Source organism: Rhinolophus sinicus, linkage group LG06, assembly GCF_036562045.2.
Source record: "Rhinolophus sinicus isolate RSC01 linkage group LG06, ASM3656204v1, whole genome shotgun sequence".
NCBI classification, from domain to species: domain Eukaryota; kingdom Metazoa; phylum Chordata; class Mammalia; order Chiroptera; family Rhinolophidae; genus Rhinolophus; species Rhinolophus sinicus.
The window spans coordinates 125,677,482-125,698,067 of NC_133756.1; the positions used below are offsets into that span (position 1 = coordinate 125,677,482).

Consider the following 20,586-nt stretch of genomic DNA (forward strand, 5'->3'; position numbering starts at 1 on the left):
ATTCCAGCAATAAACAATTCATAAGTTTTAAATTGCACGCCATTCTGAGTTGTGTGATGAAATCTTGCGCTGCCCCACTCCTTCCTGGCCGGAACGTGAATCATCCCTTTGTGTAGCGTATCCATGCTTTATATGATACCCACACATTAGTCACTTAGTAGTCAACTTGACTGTTGCATTATTGCAATGTTTGTTTTCACATAACCTTTGTTTTACTTAATCATGGTCCCAAAGTGCAAGAGTAGTGATACTGGCAATTCGGATATGCCAACGAGAAGCTGTAAGATGCTTTCTTAAGTGAAAAGGTATATGTATATAGGAAAAAACATAATATATATATAGAGTTCAGTACTATCTGTGGTTTCAGGCATCCACTGTGGGCCTTTTAATGTATCACCTGTGGATAAGGGGAAATTACCACATTTCCCCGCTTCCTTTGAAATTAGGTGTGTCATGTGATTATGTTTCTGCCAATGGAACATGAAAAGTGATGTGTATACCTCTGAGCACTCAAAATAGAGGGGATGTTAAGGCACTACCCCTTCCATGGCTGAAACTATGGACTGGCAGCAACCCAACCTTGAACCCTCAGATGATGACAACACCTGACAGGATTCCGGTAGAGAAACAAGAAGGAAAGAAGCTTGGACCTTCGATGAGTTCATGGAGCAAACTGGTCTGGCATAATGGAACACCGCTACAGACTGCCATGTAAGTATTAAATAAAATTCCATTTTGTTTGGGCCATTGCATTTTGGATACTTTATTATAGTAGTTTACCCATAACCCAAATAGCACAGTAATCATTACAAGAGTTAATAAGCAAAGCAATCAGTATACATCAAAACAGTACTGTTTAGGTACTCAAGAAAGTAAACTACTTTTAGCATTTTACAAAAATTTATTTTACAATAACTAACATAAAAATGTAATAGAGACACTAGCCAAGGTTGCTGAAGTTATTACATTGATAACAAGTTTAAAATTCACTCTAATTTATTCATCAAAAAATTAAGAAATTTACTTTTGGCAACACTTGGTTCGTTCCCCCTCCAGAGAAAAAAAATTACTGGGAATAAACTACCTAAAAACCAGATGGATATGCTTCCAATTAGTACTAACTAGGTTTTACTGAATACGTTTATTAATTTACACATATTTTTATATGGTGATATCAAAGTTACACAGGAACTAGATGTTAACATATAAGGTTAGGGAGAATGATTAATATATGAATGAGGGCCCTGTTTACAATTAACTTGTTGAATCAGTTTAAATAACACCTATGACTTAATTTATGTATTAAGTACCAACTGCAATTATGTATTAAGTACCAACAGAGCTTACCCCTTTGCTGGCATTTAAAACTAAAACAAAAGTAGAATTACAAAATTTTAAAGATATGTGGATCATGGATGTCATATAGCCCAACTTTTTAAGAAAAGAAGTGTTCTTAAACGCCCTGGAAAGTGTCATGCAATCTATTCCTTTGCACTCTACTTACAGTGCTTGAAAGTATACTTCCTCACATAAGGAAATCCATTCATCATCATTGGGCAGCTCCAATGGTTGAAAACTCTCATACTGAGCCTAAATTTCTTTCTACATCCACTATAACCACTTATTCTATTTCAGCCTTTTAGAGCTACAAAAAGTAAATCTTACCCTTCTTTCCTATAACAGCCACTTAAATATTTATATTTAGTTATCAAATAGTATCAGGTTATCACCTGACAAAATTTCCTTAGGGCCTCACAGGATATATTTTCTAAACTCTTGACAATCCTGGATGTCCTTCTCTGAAGTGTATTATTTTATTACAATCCCTCTTAACGTGCAGTACAGGGAACTAAATACATTATTTCCAGAATTGGCTTGAATGTTGAGTATTACTTTGTTTCTTTGGTATTTCTATTCATATAGCATGAAGAATAGATAATTTGGTGGGGTACACACTGAAGTAGTATTCCACTAAAACCTTTCACTCTTTTGCAAATGACTTTTGTTTTTTAGTTATACCATTCAGCATTAACACAGGCCTCATTTCAAAATATGAATAAAGTACTCACAACAAAGGTATATATACAATACTAATTAATACATTATTTTATTTTCCTTTCCCATAGATAGGATGAAGAATACAGAAAGATAAACTTAATTTGCATTTTGCTCCAGAAGAGGAGCATTTTAAAATATTAATGAATCCATTTTGTAAATAATATTTCCTACAGGAAAAATTAATATATTTAGTTTTTTTAGTGATGCTTTTTTTCCCCAGCCAATTGTTCCTATAAGGAATGCAACAGATCTGAAAATAGCAATTAGTTGAAATGTTATAAAACTCAAAGAAATATGGAAATATGATAAACCTCTAGCCTAAATAATTGGCAATTTAAAGATGAATACTTACAAGTTCATGGACATCAGTTTTAAAGACAGAATGTACTCCAATAATGAAAGGTGTTGGAGAACTTAGAACTTCCAATAGCTGAGCTGGGAGAATAGGAATATAAGGGTAACTGAAAATAATAAAAATATATGTGAGATATATGTGTTTTTCCATAATATAAACATATTTTTCTTTCATTTTTATGCTGTATGAATTTTAGATTACTTATGTCTAGAAATTATCAATAATATTCTTACAGTTGTTAATATTTAATTTTTGAAAGGACAGATTTAAAAAATCTTCATGTGAAAGATATCAGAGAAAACAAGATATAAAGTAAATGGAACACAGGGCAGCTTCCTTATCCCTTCTCCTGCTAGGCAAACAGTATTCTTGGTTTTTTAAAATTTTGCTTGAAAGCATTTTTCCTTACATAGAAAGCTAATATCAGATGGTAACATCTAATAACTGACTCCTCAGATGAGCCCAGCTCTCCCCTCAATACTGGTGATGATTTGTCTACATAAAACAATATTTCAAATTCCCTTTTCTGTACTCAATTTTTGCATTCAATAAGAATGGCGAAGTAATATTAAGGCCTAGAAACTCTTTTAATCTATGGATTAAGAAAAGCAGGTAGGTCAAAATAAAAATAGTAAGATCTGGAGACAGTCTAAATTTTTTTTCTAGTATATATGAACCTAAGTTTCCTAGATGTTATAATTATCAAATTGACAAAAAAGTATATTGAATAAAATATTCTATTTACAGCACTACCAGGCATCACTGTTTAGATTTTTTTTTTTAACTTTTTATCATAGAAAAATTTTAACATACCCCTCAAATAACAGAGAAAAAAAGGAAAATGAAGCCCTATGTATCCAATCCAGATTTGACAATTACCAATGTATAATCACATATATTTTTCTATGCACTTCTATTCTCTTCCCTACTGTACTGTTTGAGGCAAATTCCAGACATCATATTATTTATATATAAATACTTTAGTAGATATCTAAAAAAGATAAGGGCGATTTTTTTTAACAAAACCATAATACCATTATAATCCCCAAATTAATAATTCTTTAATATCAAATAATCATATAGCACTAACTTAGAACATTTATCACCAACTGTATTCAAAGAGAACTAAATACTACTTATAATACTATTGAAATTATTTTTTTACTAAATCAACACTCAGTAACAGACAGCTTGGAAAAGTTCCAAATTCTAGGTTAGATTTCTATCAGAATCATGACTTTGTACAATATGCCCTGTGGTTCAAATCTATTATGCTATGACCTTTTGACTAATCATTAATAATTAATGCATAATTCGGAAATAAATAAAAGTACCAAATGAAAAAAATCTCACCTATATTTAAGAGGAAACATTAAAGATTCCAGAGCTCTGCAAGCATCACTAAGTCTCTGGAAACTTGCGGAATGGAAGAGAACCTTATTTTCTGTGAGGACTGCACAAAAGAGGCTGAGGACATTTTGAATTCCTGAAAAACACAAGAGTGAATGCTTACCAAATGCATTTAATTTTATATGTGTTGCCCACAAACACAGACTTAGAATGACATGGAATGAAAAAGCCAGTATTTTTGAAATCTCTGAAGAAAAATATTTGGTTAAACTATAAACTTCACATAAGCTATAGGTATTTGTTTCCCAAACTTTTAGGTTGTTTTTCTTTATTCTTCAAATCAGTATAACTCATTGAACATACTGGTTGTTTGGAAATACACTATTACCTTCTTTTCATTTCATCTCCAAGGTCTGTACTTAAATTCCTATTTTAGATGCTGGCATTGTTCTAATAACTTCTTTTTCCCTTTAAAATCCATTTGTCTAATGTTAATATAACCACACCATCTTTGCTGTTGACATTTTCCTGGTATAACTTTTTCCCTATCTTTACTTCAGTTTTTTCCACTTCTTGTAAATAGAGTATAGTTGACATTTAAAAAAATCCAATCTGACAACTTTTGTCTTTTAACTAGACCATTTAATCAACTTATATTTATTGCAATTATTTCTATATGTACATATATATATATATGACCATATTTTATACTTTTATTTGTTCTACCTCTTTTTTTCCTTTCTTTATGATTTCTATTATCCTGGCTCTTTAATCCCCTCTGGCTGTGTGGAATTTATAAGCTCTGTTCTTATTTTTATTTTTTTAGTGGCAACTCTAGAAAATACAGCATGGATATTTATCAAATTGAAGTTAAATAAGTACATAATTTCTTATTTTCTCTTTTACTACTGAATCACCTTTTTTTTTTTTTTAACATATCAGTTCAACCTTAATTACATGAACCCAGTAAATCAAGAGTTTCCATTAGTTTTCTAAAGGTAAAATACTTGCTATATTTCCCTTACCATAGCTTGTCCCTTCATGTGACACATGCAAATTTCTTCTTGGTCCATTATTAATTGCTGCAGTCTTTTATCATTTCCAACTTATCCCATATGATACATCTGAATTTACAGTTCAAGTTTTTAATCTCTCATCTAAGAGTTTCATAGCTGATTTCCCTTATCCAGTCCTTATTCACTTCAAATCTAACCTTCAGACAGTTTCTAGCATCATAGACATAAAATATAAATCTGATTATGTCATTTTCATGCTTCAAGCCCTTCAATATCTTCTAATCCTTTGGATTAGTGATTTTCAAATGCATTCCGTTCTGCAGAAGCAATTTAGTAAGAGAAATTTTGCTTCAATGTGTTTAATGTATTAATCTCTCTGAGATTCAGTTGGTAGAATGAGGATTATTATAGTTGTTATCATTAACTTCCTTTGAAGTTAGGGTTCTGATGCTAAAAATGTTTGAAAACACCTAACCTACAAGATTAAGTCTGAGCTCCATGCTAAAATGCCTTCATGGTCCTACTTCCATCTTTCCAATCCCGTTGTTCCATCCCACACTTGTGTGATCAATATTGAACTAACCTAGCTCTCAGAACACTTCTTTCAGTTTGATATCTCTTCTACTTTTGCTCATGTTCTTTCTGCCTATGTCTCCTTCATTAAAATTGAGTTCCTCAAAGGTAACATGGGACCTTATATACTTCTATATCCCTCTTACCAAGCACAGCACCTACTACCGTGTTTCCCCCAAAATAAGACCTAGCCGGACAATCAGCTCTAATGCGTCTTTTGGAGCAAATATTAATATAAGATCCAGTCTTATTTTACTATACTATAAGACCAGGTATAATATAACATAACATCACATCACATCACATCACATCACATCACATCACATCACATCACATCACATCACATCACATCACATCCAATCTTATTTTACTATAAGACCGGGTCTTATATAAGACCGGGTCTTATATAAGACCGGGTCTTATATAATTTTTGCTCCAAAAGATGCATTAGAGCTGATTGTCCGGGCAGGTCTTACTCTTGGGGAAACACGGTATAGAGTAGGCACTCAAAAGTGTTTCACTGAATGGACAAACTCTGAATGGCAACGTGAATCTCACTATTAAAAGATGTTAAAACTTGATGTATTATAGAATTGTACATTTAAAACCAATGTAATTTTACTAACCACTGTCACCCCAATATATTTAATTAAAAAAAACAGTGACTTAAAAAAAAAGATGTTAAAACTTTCATTAAAAGATGTCAGAGAATATCTTTATGAAATCAGGTAGGGAGTGTAAAATACACAAATCATAAATAAAAAGATTGACAAATTATGTTATTTAAATAAAAAATTTCTCCATCCAAAAATAAATTTAAAAATGAAGACAGGTTTCAAACAGAAATCATCTACAAAGTATATAAATGTAAAAAGATAAGTATCTAAAATACGATTTTAAAAATCCCCACTAAAATCAATAGGAAAAGAAAAAACAAAAAAGGAATACAGTTGAGCCTTCTACAACATGGGTTTGAACTGCTTGGGTCCACTTATATGTGGGCTATTTTCAATAAATACTGTAAATGTATTTTCTCTTCCTTATGATTTTAATAACATTTTCTTTTCTCTAGCTTACTTTATTGTAAAAATACAGCATCAGTGTTTAATACATAAAACATACAAAATATGTGTTAACTGACTGTTATTGGTAAGGCTTCTGGTCAACAATAGATTATTAGTAGTTAAGTTTTGGGGGAGTCAAAAATTATGTGGCTTTTCAACTGAGGGGGGATTGGTACCCCTAACTCTCATTTTGACTGAGGGTCAACTGTAATATGAACTTACAATCTACAGAAGAGGAAAGCAAAATAGCTGATAAACATGAAAAGAGGCTCCAGGATTTCTGATCAAGATGTCAGAGTAAACGTGGTGCTTGCCTCCTTTCACAACTACATCAAAGTTACAACTAAACTGCAGAATAACCATCATTGAGAACTGCTTAACGTCTAGCTGAACTGAAGCACTACAACTAAGGACATCCAGAAGAAGACACCTCAAGACGGGTAGGAGGGGCAGTGGAAAGGGCTGTTCTCACACCTATGTGAGACCATTAAAAATCCGGATGAATATCTTGGCTACAGAGGTCTTCATCGGAGGAATGAGGGGTACCAGCCCCACACCAGACTCACCAGCCCAGGGTTCCATTGCCAGGGAGAGAAGACCCCATAAATTCTGGCTGTGAAAACCAGCAGAGATTGTGGCTGACTGAGATGAGGGCGGCTGCAGTTCCAAATATTCCTTTTAAAGGGCCTGCGCACAGACTTACTCACTAACCGACTCTCTCTGACAGACTCACTTCTTCTGAGCTCCAGCTCTTAGGCGAAGGCTTGAAAGGCACCAAGGACATATGGGGAGGAACTAAAATTTCTGGCTTCAGGGTGAGGTCTATAGGGGCAGCTTTCTCCCAGAAGGAGGAACTGAAGAAAGCCATTGATTCTTTGATGAGCCCTCCTTCCTCCTGGTGCGCAGACTCAAGTAGCTGCCATATCTGAGCCTCCATCAACCTGGTTAACACTGTTCTTTCACCTCTCCTGGTGATTTCCTGAGAAACTGCCTCACCCAATTTGCAAATCCAACCAAACTGCTTCCAGTGGCTTTTCTGTATAAATAGACTGTCTTGGCTCAGGCAGTTCACTTTTCTAAAATCTCTCAAAGGATCATAAAACCCCCAAAAAAACACACCAACCAGCCTCTGGCTTCAGCATGTCCTGTAGCTCTAGCTGAGCAGCCCTAAGCCTGACACTAGTCACTGCTGGCCTCTCAAGACACCTCCAAGCCCAGTGCAGGCAGTAGCCATCTGTGGATTACTTTGTGACTCATGCCAGTTGGCCCGTGGCCAGGCACAGGCTATGGGTGAACTTGGCCTGAAGCAGGTCCCCTCTCAGGAGTTCCTGGAAATGGCACACCTGGTGGCCAGCTTCGGACTTAGCCAGAGCATCAGGTAGCCACCTCCAAGGATGACACACCCAAAGGTCAGGCACCAGAGCCCAGCTAAAGCAAATCCTGCTCTGTAGCGTCAGCTCCTGCACAATAATTCCTTCACTGTAGTCACGGCCAGTCCTCACAACCAATCAGTCCAAGGGTTGATACCTCCCATTAATGTGCAAACAGCAACCAAGGCTCAACTACAAAAGGGGGGCACACATAACCCACATAAGAGACACACCTGAAGCACTTGCCTCTGGTGACCAGGAAGACTGCTCCAGGGGGCCACATAGGACACCTACTACATAAGGCCACTCTACTGAGACTGGGAGGCATAACAGCCCTACCTAATACATAGAAACAAACACAGAGAGGCAGCCATAATGGGAGACAAAGAAACATGTCCCAAATAAAAGAACAGAACAAAACTCTGAACAAAAAGCTAAACAAAATGGAAACAAGCAACCTACCAGATGCAGAGTTCAAAATGCTGGTTATGAAATGATCAATGATCTCAAGGAGAATTTCAATAAAGAGATAGGAAACATAAAAATGGAGATTGAAAATATGAAAAAGAATCAGTCAGAAATGAAGACTACAGTAACTAAATCAAGAACACATTACAGGGAATCAACAATATTAGATGAAGCAGAGAAACAAATCAGCAATTTAAAAAATAAGGGAGTAGAAAATACCCAATCAGGACAGCAAAAAGAAAGAATCCAAAAAAATGAGGAGAGTTTAAGGGGTCTCTGGGACAAACTGAAGCACGCCAACATTCACATCACAGGGGTTCCAGAAGGAGAAGAGAGAAAGAGCAAGGAATTAAATACCTATTTGAAGAAATAATGATGAAAAGTGTCCCTAACCTGGCGAAGGAAATAAATATACAATCCCAGAAAGTGAGAGAGTCCCAAACAAGATGAACCCAAAGAGACCCATATCATAATTAAAATGCCAAAGGTTAAAGACAAAGAGAGAATCTTAAAAGCAGCAAGAGAAAAGCAGTTAGTTACCTACAAAGGAGCTCCCATAAGACTGTCAGCTGATTTCTCAACAAAAACTTCACAGGCCAGAAGGGATTGGCAGGAAATATTCAAAGTAATGAAAAGCAAGGACCTACAACCAAGATTACTCTACCCAGCAAAGCTATCATTTAGGATTGAAAGGACAGATAAAGAGCTTCCTAGACAAGAAAAAGCTAAAGGAGTTCATCAACACCAAATCAGTATTGCAAGGAATCTTATAGGGACTTCTTTAAGATGGAAAAAAAAGATAAAAAATATGAATAATAATAATAAAATGGCAATAACTACTTATCTATGAATAATTACTTTAAATATAAATGGATTAAATGCTCCAATCAAATGATAGGGTAGCTAAATGGATAAGAAAACATGACCCTTACATATGCTGCCTACAAGTGACTCATTTCAGATTGAAAGACATACATAGACTGAAAGTAAAGGGATGGGAAAAGGGTATCTCATAAATGGAAACAAATAACAAAAAATGCAGGGGAAACAATACTTATAACAGACAAAATAGATTTTAAAACAAAGGCTATAACAAGAGACAAATAAGGACCCAGTAATCCCACTCCTGGGTATTTATCTGAAAAAACCCAAAATGCTACTGAGGGGATGTGTGCATCCATATGTTCACTGCACCACTGTTTACAATGGCCAAGACTGGAGGGAGCCTGGGTTTCTGTCGGTGGATGAAAGGATAAAGCAGATATGGTACATGTATACAATGGAATATTGCTTGGTCATGGAAGGGAATTAGTTTCATGCCATCTACAGTGGCATGGATGGACCTAGTGGATATTGTGCTGAGTGAAGTATGACAGACAAGAAAAGACAGATGCAATGTGATTTCACTTATATGTAGAATCTAAAGAACAAAATAAACAAAGAAAACAGAAACAAACTCACAGATACAGAGAACATTTTGATGGTTGCCAGATGGGAGGGGGATTGGGGATGGTTGAAAAAGGGGAAGGAATTAAGAAGAACAAATTGGTAGGTACAAAATAGTCATGGGGATGTAAAGTAAAGCATAAAGAATATAGTCAATAATATGGTACTAACTATGTAAAGTGCCAGGTGGGTACTAGACTAGTCAGGGGGATCAGTTCTTAAATTGCCTAAGTGTCTAACCACTATGCTGTACACCTGAAATTAATATAAAATAATATCGAATGTCAACTTTAATTAAAAATGTAAAAGGGGGAGAAAATGTGAAGGGAGTAAGAAGTTCAAATTTCCAGGTATAAAACAAGTAAGTCATGGGGATGTAATGTACAGCATAGTGAATACAGTCAATAATATTGCGATAGCGTGGTACAGTGTCAGATGGTTCCTGGACATTTATCACGGTGATCACTTCTTTAGGTATATAAGTGTTGGATAACTACAGTGTACACCTGAAACTAATATAATATTGTATGTTAGCTACATTTTAATAAAAATTAAAAAACATGAATAAATCTTCTAAATACAAAATTGAATGAGAAAAGGTGTAAAATAATTATGTAGAATTATAGCATTTATGTTTTGTTTAAAAACATACAAAATACTACTGTGTATTATTTAGGTATATATAAACATACAGTCATATAAAGAAATGTCTGGGACTAATAAACACCAAATTCAGGATAGCGTTCGTTTGGGAAGAGTAGGCATATGCAGAAAGTTTCAACTATATTTATTAAACTGGATTATGGATACATGGATTTTTAACATTTCCTAGGAAATAATTTAAACCTTACATAAAAGTTGCAAGAATAAGAATAGTGCATAGAGCAACCATCTAGCATTTGCCATGATTGTTCCATTTGCTTTAACATTTGTACTTATGTGCTAGTGCGCACTCTCTCTTCCTACACACACCCACACACATATTTTTCTGAGTCATTTAAGTGTATACATCATAATATTTACCCCTAAATACTTCAGTGTTTTTCTTAAGGATAAAGATAATATCTTTCAAAACCACAGTATAGTTATCATCTTCAGCAAATTTAACATTGTTACAATATTTTAAGTCTAATCTGACATTTGTATAGTCATGTGCCATATAATGACATTTCAGTCAACGATGTAATGCACATAAGATTGTGGTCCCATAAGATTATAATGGAGCTGAAAAATTCTTATCACATAGTAACATCGAAGCCACTGTAACTTCCAGGGTAATACATTACTCGTGTGTTTGTAGTGATGCTGGTGTGAACAAACCTACTGAGCTGCCAGTTATATAAAAGTATAGTACATACAATTATGTACACTACATAATACTTGATAATGATAACGACTATATTTTATTAATACATTTACTATACCATATATATTTATTATTCTACTCATAAAAAAAGTTTGATGTAAAACAGTATGCCATGTTACACTGGCAGCAGCGTGTCTTGATTATATCATTTCCTCTTATGCTTGACTTAATCTCACGTTAAATGATTATATCATTTCCTCTTATGCTTGACTTAATCTCCTGTACAGCAACATGCTGTACAGGATTGTAGCCCAGGTGCAGTAGACTATACCATAAAACCTAGGCATATAGTAGGCTATGCAACAGATTTGTGTGAGTACAACCTATGATGTTCGAAAGACAACGAAATTGCCTAACACCACATTTCTTAGACATATCCCCATTGTCAAATGGCACATGATTGTATTCCAGTATTGTCCACTGACTCAGTAATAATTCTTTAGAGATTTTCCCCCACATTCAAGATTCATTCTAAGATCAGATATTCCATTTAGATAGGTGTTTTTAGTCTCATTCAATATGGAGCATTTCCACAACCTTAATTTTTTTTTTTATTCAGGTGAAATTTATATACCATAAAATTAACCATTTTAAAGAGAACAATTTATTAATTTGCTTATGTTGAATCATCCTTGCATCCCAGGAATAAATAAATCCCATTTAATCATGGTGTATGGTCATTTCACTGTATTGTTGGATTTGGTTAGCTAATATTTTGCTGAGGATTTTTGCATCTTCACATATATATGTGCGCGCGCACACACACACACACACCCCTGACAAATCCTGAGCTCACACCATTACTTTCAATTTTAATCCATTTCCACAGGGTTGCCCCACTGACTCCAATACATATTTGTACTTCCCTTCTTCTAGTAAGAACCCTGGATCTTAATAACATAAACACATTTATTCACTTGCTGAATCTTGTATTACATATAGAATAGTTGCAGAATTTTTTAGCCATTCGAATTCTAAACACCACACCAGCTAAAAAGGAATTAACAATTTATTTGCGATTCTCTCCTCAAACCTGTCTAGTACTGAGGTTATATATAGTCATATATTGTGTTCTTAAGTTACTTTAGTTAGTTTTTACTCTTTAGTGTGCTTATGTTATTCACTTGAAAGATAGTGAAGTTTGTTTCTGTATGCTTTCAGTTTTAAGATTTTCTTTTTCATTTTTTCCCGTCATGACTGATCTAATATTATTTTCTGAAGATATAAAACCTCAACACACTTCCTGAAGTCAAAATGATATAACAAGGTCTACTCAGAGAAGTGTCATTCCTCCCCTGAACTAATAATATTGTGCCAATATCAACTTCCTAGTTATTATAATGTACTATGATTATATATTAGTTGGGGGAAGGTGGGTGATGTATACTTGAGGATTCTCTGCACCAATTTAGCAAGTTCTTCTGAGTCAAAGTATTTAAATGTTTGTATTTTTAAAAGTCTGTGGTTGTATTAGTTTCCAATAGCTGCTATAACAAATTCACATAAACTTGATGGCTTAAAACAATACAAATATATTATCTTAAAGATCTGGAGGTCAGAAGTCCTACGCTTGGGTTTTTAAGCTTTTACCAACTGCCCACATTCCTCTGCTCATGCCCCTTTTCCATCTTCAAAGCTGGCAAAGGCCAGTTGAGTCTTTCTTCTTTATGTCTTGTCAGAGTGCATTACTTTGACACTGACTCTTCTGCCTCCTTCCTTCCTTCCTTAAGAACCCTTGTGACTACACTGGGCCCATATAAAGGAACTGACCCTCAAGTTGGATTTTGAAGGATAAGCTGACGTTAGTTAGGGAGACAAGAGCAGCAAGGCTTTCAAAGCTGACAGACCACGTGCAAAGAAATAGAGGACTTATAGAGGAAAAGGCTCTAAGAGACCTACAAGTAGTTGTGTCAAGGGAAGGTTCATGAGAAGGAGTCCTTGCTTTTTTCCTGAAGACTCTAGGGAAGAACTTTTCCTCTCCACTCTTATCTGAACCCTCTGCATTTCCCCACAAAAAAAGATAATCTGTTCTGATAATCTATTAGAAAATAAAACTCACCGTCACATCATTTAGTAAAAGAAAATTGTGAAGAAGGAAGACATGCAGTTGTAAGGGATTCTACCCTACTTAGTATCAATGAAAACAACCAGTTGATGAAATCAAGGGTGAAATATTATTACACTATACTTACCAAGACAGGATTTATGTGTCATGCAGTAGAAATGAGTTAGGGACAATATTCTAGTGCTCAAAGGATAAGTTTTTCATTACCCAAAAAATTATACAGTGTAATACAGAATAATTTATCCACATCTAATTTACCCATACCTCAAATATTTTAAGAAATTTCATTAATATTTTTATTTCTACCTAACAATACTTGTTGCTACGGTCATAATACACAGTTATTTAAAATCCAATGTCTTTGAACTACAAGTCATAAGCAGTTTTCTACATAACCTTGAATTGTCCTAGTCTTCAGTAGCCAATGTCTAGCCAAAGCTGCACAATAACAGCAGAGAAGACAATATGAAAAACAAACAGTCCAGTGATAATTACTACTGATTTCAGTACAATGGTACATACACATCCTGTTGATTGTTCAAATAGTAAAACATCCTGAAAAATTACTTCCTGAGCTTAACTTTTCTTTAGGGTTAAAGTTCTAAAATTCATAACATCAAATATTAACAAATGTATTTGTTTCCCGTTTTGAAAAAACAACACCAAAAACTTTTCTCCAGAATCTTCTTGTTCTCTGAATAATATGATATGCTGCACAAATAGAACACTACATCTTAGCTTTCAAATGAAGAATTGAAGGCCATGATTTCAAGACAGGATATATTTCAGAAAGCTTACAATTTATTACACTTCTTTCTGGTCAATCCACAATGACAAAAACAATATAATAATGGTAATGAAAAAGGAGATTTCTCATTCATTCAATCTGTTGAGTATCTACTATGCTTCAGGCACTGGGAATACTGCAGTAAAGAAAAACAAGATCCCTACCTTCACAGATTAAGTAAAGCTTGATGTATTTTATATAGTTCAGTTTTATAATTGAGGCAATGTTTAAAATTTGTTACCATCCAGAATATTATTTCCAAATGTTAGAAATAGAAATCTAAGTTAAAAAAAAAAAAAAGTTAAGAAATGTAAATGAATTGGGCAACCCATAAGTGGGTATAGTTTAGTGGTTACGAACACACATTTATCACCTTGAGGGTGACATGAATTAAAATATACTCTCTGTGCTTATAAGTAGAGTTTAGCAATATGGTAAACTTTAAATAGGAGAAGTCAATTAACAAATACATATGACCACAAAGAATTCAAATCTAAAACTGTATATATCCTAAGTAATCCATAAAAGACCAACTTAACCAAAACAGTGTAAAAAGGTACAGCACACTTCCTTCCTTGTTTAACACTATAATTGGTTTTCTGAGTCTAGGACAATCACTTCAACACCAAACGGCCCAGATTCCTAGTCTCTGTGCCTTTTCTGATTGACCAGGTTTTAAAATCTACTTTAACATCTAAATTTAAGAAGCAGGAAGAGAGAAGGGACTTAGGAGTACAACAGCAAATAAGGGGAAGGATAATAAAGTAACTGGAGAATTAAAGCAAGGAGCAGAAATAACACTTGTAAAACTTCTTCCTTTTTTTCTCCCTTTTCCTCCCGTCCTCCACTATTAAATCTTTACTGGACTGCTGAGATATATAAGAAACTGCTAAACTCTAGGGATGGATAGAAAGACATGTTTTTGCTGTTGTTGCCTCTTTCTTTTAATTAAAGTTTATTGGGGTGACAATTGTTAGTAAAATAACATACATTTCAGGTGTACATTTCTATAGTACATCATCTATATCTCACATTATGTGTTCACCAGATTAAAGACCCTTGAGGTAGGCTCGTACAAGCTCACAATTCAGTGAAGATGGCAGATTAGTAAATAAATAGTTAAAACACAAATAATAGAGATATGGACAAAGTGTTATAGAGCACAGAAAAAGAGGACGATTTGTCCTACCATAATTTATAAATTGCATATACTTAAATATTGGAGTAGCCATATTTCAAAAGAAGAAAAATCTCTAAAGTGCTAAAAGAGCACAATAAAATTTTAGACAAGAGAACTTTGTGACAATGAAGGATAATACTTAATGACAATGAAGGATAATACTTAATTAACCCAGAGCATTTGCATTCATTAAAGATACAGTACAAAGAGTCAGTACAAAGATGGAGACAGCTATTTAATAGCAGCATGTCAGCACCATAAAAGGTAAAGAAAGAAGACAGTTTTGAACCAGGATTCTTCAAACTATCCTCAAATTATATCATACAGCAACCACATACTTTATTTATGTGTAATTCTAACAAACGTAGCACACTAGTCAACAAATCCTTAAATGATCAATGACTGTCAGTCTTTGGTATTTTAAAAATAGTTTCCTTTACAAAACCAGCGTAAATATTTAATTTTTAATTTTGAAAGGAAAGCAATTAACTTCCTGATAACATTCTGACTATTATTTCCTACAATCCTATGCTCAAGCATCATCAAACATCAAACAACTATTTCATAAAGGCCTCTCATGGCTCTAGAACACTGCTTACGTTCTTCTTTCTGCTTGGAATGTCCATCTTGCTCTTTTCTACCTAGTTAAAAGCTAGCTATTGTTATCTCTATTATTGCACTAATTATACTGTACTATCATTTAAACTAAAAGTGTACTATCCACTAAGCTAAAAGTATATCTGGGATAAGGGCTATGATTTTTTTTATTTTTATATTCCTATGACTACCACAGAACTTGACATATGGTAACTGCTTTGAAAACATTTGATGAAAAAAATATATTCCTGCAGGTAGGAATTACAGGAACAATATTCTTTGTGATATTTATTACAAAAAAATTAAATTAGAACAGTCTTCCCTAGAGATCCTTATGCCTTTGGAGGTGAGTACACATGGTAAGCAATTTCTCCAGAAAAGTGCTCCAGAACAAGCTAGGGAGAAGATTTTATTTGTTTGAAATCCCCAAGGAAAATTGCTAATATTCAAACTGTTAAAAAATAATTAATCATAGATATACAGTTATATCAAAACACTATTCCTTCTTCACCTAGAGGGCAATATGCCATTCATAGTAATGGTCTAAACTCTTGTGCACTCAGTTTCTTCAACAATCTTTTTTACTATATATATTGAAAAAGAAAATGCCCACTTCATTTTCCCCCATTATAATGGAGAATAAGACTAGAACAAATAATAATGCTATATAAATAAGCTAAAAAAACTAAGTGAAAGTAGAAACGTGATCCAAGGTACTAGATTTTGATCACTAAAGAAAAATCATTCTATCTATGATTGATGCATTATTCGTATGGTTCATAAATTTACCAATCAACATATTCTTCTTAAAGGTGTTTCCTTTAAAGAGAACAATTTTGCACAACCTAACCCTTCATTCTTTCCTCTGGTATCATTTCATCTTTCTATTTCAGGAACATAAATTATTTTTGAAATTCTTATAAAACTTACTATCACTTCAAAAATAATTACATAGCATTATAGACAGAGATTTTCCAAGGAAAGACAAAAGAGAGAATACCAAAAGTTTTCCATTAAAATATTTAAAAACAGAAATAACTTTCTGAATAGCAAGTTACAGTTACAATCAATATTTAGAGAGTGTTTATGTACAAAGAAATGTTTGTAAGATAAACTGAAGATACACTCGAGCAAACATTTAATAATTTTTAAAAAAATCTATACTTAGTATTAGAGATAATCAATACAAATAATAAATAGTAGATAATAATTAACTATTATTATTGACCTAATAATAGTTAATGAAAAACTGGCTAAAGTCAAATATGGGTAAGTAAAAAGACAGTATGCATATAAAAAAGTATATACCAAGAATGAATCATGAGGAAATAAAATTTCGAATAGACCAATAATAAGTAAGGAAATTAAAACAGTAATCAAATCCTCCCAACAAAGAAAAGTCCAGGACCAGATGGTTTCACTGACGAATTCTACCAAGCATACATGTATAAAGAAGAACACCAATTCTTCTCAAACTCGTTTTAAAAAACTAAAGAGGAAGGAACACTCCCAAATTAATTTTCAAGGCCCACGTTATCCTAAAAACAAAGCCAGACAGTCCCCAACTTACTTGTACATTGGTGTTCGACTTACGATTTTTGGACTTTACAATATACATTCAGTAGAAATTGTACTTCGAATTTTGTTGAAAACTACAAGATTTTGAGGAAACAAATAAATGAAAGGTATCCTGTGTTCCTGGGTCAGAAGAATTAATATTGTTAAAATGTCCATATTACTCAAAAACATCTACGGATTCAACGTACTCTCTCTCAAAACTGTAATGATATTTTTCACAGAAATAGAAAAAAAAATCCTAAAATTCATATAGAACCGTAAAAGACCCCAACAGCCAAAGCAATCCTGAAAAAAGAAGAACAAAGCTGGAGGCATTACAATTCCTGATTTGAAACTATATTTCAAAGCTATAGTAATCAAAAGTATAGTACTGGCATAAGAACAGACACATAGAACAATGGAAGAGAATTGAGAACGTAGAAATAAACTCACATATATATAGTCAACAAACACTTGACAAAGGAACCAAGACTACTCAATGGGGAAAGGAGAGTCTCTTCTCTACATGGTGCTGGGAAAACTGAATATTCACATGTAAAAGAATGAAATTGGACAACATCTCACATCAGTCACAGAAAAATAACTTGAAATGAATCAGATACATAAATGTAAGAACCCAAACTATAAACCTACCACGTTTCCCCGAAAATAAGACCTAGCCAGACAATCCGCTCTAAAGCGTGTTTTGGAGCAAAAATTAATATAAGACCCAGTATTATAGTATATTATATCCAGTATTGTATTATAGTTATGTTATGTTATGTTATGTTATGTTATGTTATGTTATGTTATGTTATGTTATGTTATGTTATGTTATGTTATGTTATGTTATGTTATGTTATGTTATGTTATGTTATGTTATGTTATACCCGGTCTTATAGTAAAATAATACCGGGTCTTATATTAATTTTTGCTCCAAAAGATGCATTAGAGCTGATTGTCCGGCTAGGTCTTATTTTCGAGGAAACAGATTATTAGAAGAAAACAGAGAAAAACTCCCTGACATTGGTCTTAACAATGATTTTTTTGGATGTGACATCAAAAGTGCAAGCAGCAAAAGCAAAAATAAATAAATGGGACTACATCAAATTAAAAAGTTTCTGTACAACAAAAGAAACAATTAGTAAAATAAAAAGACAACCTATAAGAGAAAATATATGTAAACTATTTATCTGATAAGGAATTAATATCCAAAATATGTAAGGAACTCATACAACTTAATAGCAAAAAAACAAACAATCTGATTAAAAATTGGGAAAAGGATTTGAACAGACATTTTTAGAAAGAAGACATACAAATGCCAACAGGTACACGAAAAGATGCTCAACATCACTAAGCATCAAGGAAATGCAAATCAAAACCACAATGAGATATCATCTTACACCTGTTAGAATATTATCAAAAAGACAAGAGACAACAAGTGTTGGCAAGGCAGTGGAGAAAAGGGAACCGTGCTCACCAATGATAGAAATGTAAATTGGTGCAGCCATTATGAAAAACAGTATGGTGTTTCCTCAAGAATAAAACAGAACTACCATATAATCCATCAATCTCATGTCTGGGTATACATTTAAAAGGAAATGAAATCACTAACTCAAAAAGGCATCTACACTCCTGTGTTCATTACATCATTATTCACAACAGCCAAGACATGGCAACAACCGAAGTGTCCAGCAGTGGATGAATGCATAAAGAAAATACGGTATACATAATTCAATGAAATACTACTCAAACATAAAAGAAGGAATCTTGCCTTTTGTGACAATATGAGAAAACCTGAAGGCATTATGCTAAGTAAAAGAAGTCAGACTAACACAAATATCTTATGCTTTCATTTATATGTGGAATCTAAAAGAGGTGAATTCATAGAAATAAGAGAGTAGAATGGTTTTTGTCAGGTGCTAAAGGGTAGGGGAAATGGGGAGATGTTGGTCAAAGGGAATAAATTCCAGGTATAAGATGAATAAATTCTGGGGATCTACGGTACAGCATGGTGACTATAATAATACTGTATTACATATACACTTGAAAGTGTTGAGAGTAGATATAAAATGCTATTAGCATACACACACAAATAATAATTATGTCAGGGGATGGAGGTTTAACTAACCTCACTGTGGTAATCATTTCACAATATATATGTGCATCAAGTCATCACATGGTAAACTTTAAACTTATACATGTTTATGTCAATAATATCATTTATCAATACAGCTGGACAAAATATAAACACAGATGACTCAAGACTAAAACTTAACTATGAAAACTGAGCAATGATAGCTGAAGACCCAAGATCATGTTAGTCTGTGACTTTAAAAATGTCTAATAAATAGTACACCGTAAAAACTGGAGACTAAGTATTCTAAAACTAGTGAGTCTGTAGTTAAAATCCATATTGTGGGTGAGTGGGTACGACAAAGATGTCATGAGAATTTCACAAAATTATTTGGGTCAACACCTCAGGAACACCTGAATTAAAAAGCTATGGATTAGATTTGAAAATCAGAGGGGCTACAAAAACCTGTTCCTGTGAATACAATCTTATTAACATTAAAAAAAGCCCTCCAGTTTTCCACACTTAAAACGTAAATCACATAAGCTGCAACAACGAACAAACAAAAAAAGATGGGAAGTAAGAAATTAGGGTAATTAACAGGAAATTATGGGGAATGAGGGAGGTGATGGCAGAAGCACACATAATTATTTCAGGCAAACACAGAGAACTCTCAAACTACGGAAAACAAATTTATTATCTTAATCCTTGGAGAGAAGAACCAAGGAAATTTTATCATTACATTTAGACCTTTCACAGGAAGAGTAGTCAAGGCTACAAAAGAATCTTATACTCTTATCTGCTTCCTGTCTGTGCTGTGTAAAATCCACCACTACCACCCGACCCCCAACCCAGGTAGTAAACTCTGATAATAGTCTAATATTGGCTTTCCACAACACTGTAACCAAAATGACTGGTGATAACAGCACGCCTTTAGACAGAATTATCAGTACCACATGCTCTAGAAACTACAACTCTGCATACAGTGCTGTTTTAGAGGCATCTTTCTTTCTTCTTTCCTTTCTTATCTTTTCCTTATTCTTTCCCTGAAAAAGTAAATTTTGAATATGTAAGCAAAAGATAATTCAGCTCAAAATACTAGAGTGAAATAATGAAATCTGATCTTCAAGTGACTAATCATGTGTTTTGGCACACTTCATCCATTCACAAAACATCTCCTAATGACATATAACTGCAATTCACTTCAAGGCTAGTGCATTCATTCATTTATTTAACAAACACTGATGACTTCTGTGCTCA

The 20,586-nt window shown here is 33.7% G+C and overlaps 1 protein-coding gene across 2 annotated transcripts in view; it reads right to left on the reverse strand.

The window, feature by feature from the left end:
• The window catches only part of SBF2 (SET binding factor 2), a 391,441-nt gene that overhangs the window by 174,584 nt on the left and 196,271 nt on the right, over window positions 1-20,586 (reverse strand). For both annotated transcript variants that reach the window (XM_019728975.2, XM_019728981.2), the window contains exons 7-8: window positions 3,767-3,899; window positions 2,411-2,519 (exon numbers count right to left, since the gene is read on the reverse strand). In XM_019728975.2, coding sequence (XP_019584534.2) covers window positions 2,411-2,519; window positions 3,767-3,899 — 242 coding nt within the window. The remainder of the gene's footprint in view (window positions 1-2,410; window positions 2,520-3,766; window positions 3,900-20,586) is intronic.